Source organism: Pituophis catenifer, unplaced genomic scaffold, assembly GCF_029215685.1.
Source record: "Pituophis catenifer annectens isolate HBS135680 unplaced genomic scaffold, rPitCat1.0.hap2 SCAF_8, whole genome shotgun sequence".
NCBI lineage: Eukaryota > Metazoa > Chordata > Lepidosauria > Squamata > Colubridae > Pituophis > Pituophis catenifer.
In genome coordinates, this window is record NW_027256888.1 from 54,319,130 (window position 1) to 54,325,731 (window position 6,602).

At 47.9% G+C, this 6,602-nt stretch overlaps 1 protein-coding gene across 2 annotated transcripts; it reads left to right on the forward strand.

Annotated features, from left to right (window-relative positions):
• The first annotated feature begins 4,210 nt into the window (after window positions 1-4,210).
• On the forward strand, window positions 4,211-6,065 carry POU4F2 (POU class 4 homeobox 2). Of its 2 annotated transcripts, XM_070948669.1 has the most exons (3): window positions 4,217-4,299; window positions 4,441-4,493; window positions 5,101-6,065. In XM_070948669.1, exons 1-3 carry the CDS (start codon window positions 4,217-4,219, stop codon window positions 6,063-6,065), a joined length of 1,101 nt encoding a protein of 366 aa, XP_070804770.1. The 2 variants fall into 2 exon arrangements, with proteins under 2 accessions (XP_070804769.1, XP_070804770.1); XM_070948668.1 differs by having other exon boundaries at window positions 4,211-4,489; window positions 5,130-6,065.
• The last annotated feature ends 537 nt before the right edge of the window (window positions 6,066-6,602 follow it).

Consider the following 6,602-nt stretch of genomic DNA (forward strand, 5'->3'; position numbering starts at 1 on the left):
ACCGACAAGGATTGAAATCAGATCACTGTTGAGCTACCTAAGTTTCAATGAACTGATCAGATTATTTAGTAGACATTTAAAAACCCAGCATTTCTCTAAATACTTTGAACTACAGCCCTAATCACTTCAAACTCATTGACCATGATTCTGAGAATGATAAAATCTGTAATCTTAATCATCTCCATGACTACTTATTGGGAAAGGCTAGCTTAATAGCAGGTGAATAAAACTATTTCCATCCTGGCCAGATCTTTGGTGGGAAAAAACCATGGAAATGGTGGTTTAAATAAACTTAACTAAACGTAGCATCAAAGTTTGCCTACTTCTATCACAAATACACTCTTTATTAATGAATATATTATAATCCTTTATTTACTGTAGGAAGTGGTGACAAGTGCTTAGCATTTTTGAGATCACTTGTCAGTTGCTATTAAAATCAAGATTAATTCATATTAACGATATGCATTCTCAGTTCTCCCAAGTGACAGCATGCATTAAAACAACTATTGCAAGTAATTAAATTCAATACATGGGGTCAAATATTTTTAAAAGCAGTATTTAAACTCTAAAGTTCATTTGAGAAACATGCATGAAATTCAGGTCATCTTGTTAGTTATCTTTTGTAACATTAGGGATTTGAAAGTTTTATTTTAAATCTTTTGGGGAAACGTAATTGCTTTGCTTTTATTTTTCAATGTTTCCTTCAATTTAAGTACTAAATGGCTCTTGTTTATTTTAAAATTCCATATCTGTAACCAAATAAACAACTTCCCTGTCAGATCACCATAACTATGAGCATGCCAGCTACTTTCTCCTTGCTTTTAGCTCTCCCTTCTAAATTTATTTTAAATACAATACAGTGAAAATACAAAAATAGTATCTGTGGATTTTTATTAGGCTTTTGAGATGTTCAGTAGTTTAGTCTAATTAGACAAGCCAAAAGCCTTTTGGAGATTAAGCAAATTGGACAACCCTTGTTAATTAGAACATAATTTAAAGTTTGAAATTATATCACTGATAAAGTAGCCTAATTAGCATCACAATATGGTAATGGCCTACCAAGACAGCCATGTGGAGGGCTGGTATGAACTCCTTAAAGGCTTGCAAGAATCTGTTTCCTTTCTATGATGTCATTAATAAAAGATTTCTATAGACTTCAGGCTTTCAACGGGTACATACAATTTATAGTACACACAATGCATTAGCCCATAGTGTGGCTTCTTCTTCTTTTTTTTTACTATTATGAAAACTAATAAATTCGTCAAGCTGAATTAAGCATACAAATCAGATGAGGCATAACAGATTACATATTGAAGCACCGTGTCTCCGGAGCCTAAATGAAATTTCAATCTAATAATTCCTTCCTGGCCCGGCCATAATTTGTTTAGAGATGTTGTTCCACTCCTTTCCAAGCGCTGTTCGCACAATAATTAAATGATACTCAAGCTTTTAACTTTGATTTATTTCATTTCACTGAGCTGGCGACAGTGAGAGCTGATACAATGGATTTTCATTTATATATTTATTTCCTTGAAAATTACAAAGCCTACAGTCTGGGGTGAGAAACTCACTAAAGCTGCCTTGTATGAAATTAAAGAAAAAGAGGAGGAGGACGAGGAGAGAGAAGAAAAAAAGCCTACTGCACTGAAGTTAAAAATAGCGCAGGAACATAAGATTGGGCTAATAGGCTCAGAGAAACCAGCGCTCTGTCTCACGCAGAGACCAACTGGGTGTATTTGGAAAGGCCACAAGAGTGGGATCTTCCACTGTCCCAGCAACCAGGTCTTAAAGTATCTATGATTCAGGAGGTTCTAAACAGCCATCAAAGCAATAGCGTCTCTACGGCCTTAGCAGATACACCTGCCGAACCCCACAGATATTTTAAAGACGGAGCCCAACCGTTGTCATCTTAATAGCCCTAAACACTTGTTTAGTTTTGAAGTCAGAAATTCTGAACCTAAGCGTGGCTTCCTTGAGGCGTACGTAGTTCATGAAGTACTAAGGCGTCAAAGTGGAGAAGAGTTACCCAAGGAAACCTGCCTATTGTAGGTGAGGCGTTCAATTCCCTCAGCGTTGCCGTCAGCTTGAAGCGCTCCAGTGGAAAGCTTGGGAATTCCTTGCAGAAAGGCATAAGGCCAAACTGAGAGGCACAGCTCAGTTTAAAAAAAAAAAAAGGCTTGCTGGCGGTTGGCAAGAAGCATAACCATCAGCGGTCTTCGCTGCAGCGGTTAGTCCTCCTACCCGCCGCAGCTCCTACCCTTTAAGGCACCCACAACGAGACAAAGGTTGACGGGCGTGGGAGTGACTGAAGAACAGGAGCAGCGGTGTCGGCGGCCACACGCTCCGGCGCGCGCCCACCGGAGAAAGGGGCAGCAGCCGGAGCAGCGAGAGCAAACTCCCAGGAGCCCGCGCGGCAGAATAAAATCGGGCGCCGGCAGCAATTTACCCGGCTTGTACCAGCCGCTCATTCGGACGGCGCCATGTGCGCGCGGGGAGGGGGGGCGTATATGCGTGTGTTGGGGTAGGAGGCGGTGAGGAGTCCTCCCCGCTGCATCTGCGCAATGGGGTCTCTTAGGGCATCTCTCCCCCCGCGCCCCCTCTCTAATTTCAGTGTGGTGGCGAATGAATGACGGTCATTCGAAGTGAAAGGCTCTCAGAATGTCTCCACACGCCTTTTCGCTCCAACCTCTGGGCGAATGTTTCTCTCAGTCGTGCCACCCTTGCTCCGCATCGCCCTTCCCCATACTGGGGCCATCTAAAAGTATTTTGACTTTCATTCCCTCCCTCCCTCCCTCCCATCACCCACCCGCAAAAGCTTAGGCTGTCTTGTCCTATGTTCGGAGGCCATGGGAGTTGTAATTCAAGGCGTTTCGCAGGGCTGAGGTTTGGGAAAGGTTGTCCTTACAGGTACGGTCTCCAAAGTTCATTCACCAGGAAACAGGCGCGGAGAAGGAGCCGATTCAAAAGTTAGCTACTCCAAAGCAGCATGATTTTTTTTGACCTTTCAATCACAGCCCTACTCCCAGGAAAGCTCAAAGGAACCGCCTCAGAGATACGTTCCAAATAGCGGTCCCTCGGCAGACCCAGCCTTCCGTCTCCGAGGAGCCACCGGACACTTTTCTAGCCGAAAAGAAGGCCAAGGCGCGACTTTTTTACCCGCGCTTTTTCTCCCTCACATTTCACTTCGACTCCAGCACAAGCGTTTTGCTTTTTTTCCTCAAGTCCTTTCTCCCCGCTTTCACGTCACCACACAATCTCTCACACACTTTTCCACACTGTCTTCTCACATCGTTTTCACACCTCCCGCCCACATATTTCTAATGAAACTTCCTTTCTTGGTAGGTCTCGCCGTTCTTTTCAAGCGTTATGTAAATGCCGGTCTTTTCATCCATGAGCGCACGGCCGGGTAGCTACCCATGTGGATACACGTGGGGCGAGGATAATAGCAGCGCGCACTCAGATGCCTTTCGCCCCCGCCAAGCTTTCGCTTCGCGCTCAGCGGCTCGCGCCGCCCCGCACGGGCTCTCGCAGGACGCATGCGCCTCTCCCCAGTCAGCCCCAGCTTTGCCGCCATCCAATGGGTGGCGAGCAGCAAGAAACAGAGGGAGAGAGAAAGAGTCACACAGCACAGTTACTCCGGGGTCTCTCTCGCGGATAGGCACCTGTCAGGCCAAGGTGTACCGCAGCTGGCTGCTGAAGGGCGGTTGAGCCAAGAACAATAGGGCGCCCCTCGAATTGGAGCAGGGCAGGCAGGAGTAACTGGCAGACCAGAACCTTGGGGGCTGTTGTTGCTCCAGCCGCAGTTAGGTTCCGAAGGCTTCTCTGGAGAGGAAGGGAGGGCTATCCGGATAGCAAAGAGTGGGGCAGGTGGAACAAGGGGACCCTCAGCTGAGGACAAGAGGCAGGAGGAGAAGGGAAAACGGAGAAGGAGGGGCGGGAAGAGACTTTCCCCAAAGAGTCGCGAGCGAGGGAGGAGGCAAGGAGCGTCCGGAGGGGTAGCTGTCGGGGAGTAGTTAGACGGCGGAGCAAGACGAGAGGTGGCGGCTGAACCGGAGGGAGACAGCTAGGCAGGCGCCCTTCAGTTTGTGTGGCAGAGGTTGCAGTAACTTCTCAGCGCGCGTCTTTTCCCGCCTCTTCGCCGTTTTGTTCTCGCCGGCATTCCGGACTCGGACTCGGACTCGGATTCGGACCCGGATCGCCGGCCGCCACAATGATGATGATGTCCCTGAACAGCAAGCAGCCCTTCAGCATGACTCATGCCAGCGGCGGCAGCCTTCACGAACCCAAGTACTCGGCCCTGCACTCCGCCTCGCCCTGCAGCTCTTCGGTTGCCGGCGCCGCAGCGGCTTCAGCCAGCTCGCCCAGCAGCAGCACTGCAGGCGGGGGCAGCGGCGGGGGCAGCAGCCGGAATAACGCTTCGAATAGCAATAGCGCCAGCAGCAGCAGCACTTCCGAGGCCCTGCGCCGCGCCTGCTTGCCCACCCCGCCGGTAGGTCGCTCTCGGGGCAGGGAAAAGAAGAGCAGCATCAGGAAAGAAGAAATAACCGCTCGGTCTCTTCCCGGATACATGATTATTTCATTGGGAGACGGCAAATCAGTCCGGCACCCTCCCGCCCTCCCCAAAACCTACAGAGGCTTTCAAGAGAACTCCCACGAACTAGTATAACCCAGGGTGCTAGTCGAGCCAGGCTATTTGCGACTCTGTGTGTGTATGTGTGTGTGTGTGTGTGAGAGAGAGAGAGAGAGAGAGGGAGGGAGAAAGAGAGAGAGAGAAGAGCTGCTTTGCGTTCCCTCTGCCCCTGGCCCTTACTTCGTCCTACTGTTACTTGCTTTCGCTCTTCTCCTACTCTTCACTCCCTTTACTTTCTTTCATCATCTATCTTCCATTATCGAACCATTCTTTCTTTCCTTGTTCCCACCGTTATCTATCTTCCATTATCTTGCCGTTCATACCTCCCACTTTATTTCGTTCCTTCCAATTCTCCTCCCTCTCTCCTTCCTTTCCTATTTCTACCACCCTCCATCTCATTTCAACGGGGGATAGGGTTGGCTTGCATGGCACTCCGAGGAGAACAGAGTGGAATTCCCTCTTGGCAGCAGTAATGTGTGCCTTTTATTTGCAATTTCAGAGCAACATCTTCGGAGGTCTAGACGAGAGTCTACTAGCCCGCGCAGAAGCCCTGGCTGCAGTAGACATTGTGTCGCCAGGCAAGAGCCACCATCACCACCCACCACATCACAGCCCCTTCAAACCTGACGCCACCTATCACACCATGAACACCATCCCCTGCACCTCGGCTGCATCTTCGTCCTCGGTGCCCATCTCGCACCCTTCTGCCCTGTCTGGCACCCACCACCACCACCACCACCATCACCACCACCAACCTCACCAAGCTCTGGAAGGGGAACTTTTGGAACACATCACACCAGGACTGGCATTGGGTGCCATGACAGGCCCCGATGGGTCAGTGGTTTCCACACCAGGTCATGCCCCTCACATGGGCAGCATGAATCCAATGCACCAAGCAGCACTCAGCATGGCGCATGCCCATGGGCTACCCTCGCACATGGGCTGCATGAGCGATGTGGATGCAGATCCACGGGATTTGGAAGCCTTTGCAGAACGGTTCAAACAGCGGAGGATCAAACTAGGGGTGACTCAAGCTGATGTGGGCTCAGCCCTGGCCAACCTCAAGATCCCCGGGGTGGGATCCCTAAGTCAAAGCACCATCTGCAGGTTTGAATCCCTCACCTTGTCCCACAACAATATGATTGCTCTCAAACCCATCCTGCAAGCATGGCTGGAAGAAGCAGAGAAATCACACCGGGAGAAGCTCACCAAACCAGAGCTCTTCAATGGAGCAGAGAAGAAGAGGAAACGTACTTCAATTGCTGCTCCTGAAAAGAGGTCCCTAGAAGCCTATTTCGCTATCCAACCGAGACCTTCCTCAGAAAAAATTGCAGCCATCGCAGAGAAATTGGACCTCAAGAAGAATGTGGTCCGAGTCTGGTTCTGCAACCAAAGGCAGAAACAGAAGCGGATGAAATACTCTGCTGGGATTTAGTCTTTGGAAAGCTTTCTGTTTAGGGGGAGGAAATAAATATCAAAAAGACAGAAAAAACATTTCTATTTCTATTTCCTGGAAAGAGAGAGGACCAAGCTTCAGAAAAAGAATCCGATGGAGATGCGTTAGACTGTGACTGGACAAAATACCAAGTTTAGAAAGTTGGCAGCAGATTTTATCGGGTTTGCAGGCTCAGACTTAAATTGGCATCAAAGAGACTGATTTTTGTGAAGGCAGATAAGAACTCTATAAAGGATGGAAGACATATCAAGTAAGAATTGTTTTTATTCTTAAAAGACATCACCTTTGCTGAGATGTAAAAGTACCCTTTACAGCTATTTTTCAGGATTTTAAAAAAAATTAAATGATTAGAGAGACTGAAACTTTAATCTAGATTAGAGAGGCATCTCAAAAGTATTTTGATTTTTTAAAAAATAGATGGCAGTTTCTCTGTCATTAGACAGCATATTATAAATATATATATAGATATATTTTTACTGTGGTTATTACCCATTTCCTCCTCTGAAAAAATGCAGA

Coding starts and splice junctions, on each gene's coding strand:
- POU4F2 (XM_070948668.1), top strand. CDS start 4,211: ATGATGATGATGTCCCTGAACAGCAAGCAGCCCTTCAGCATGACTCAT. Junction 4,490..5,129: donor CCTGCTTGCCCACCCCGCCG/GTAGGTCGCTCT, acceptor TTGCAATTTCAG/AGCAACATCTTCGGAGGTCT.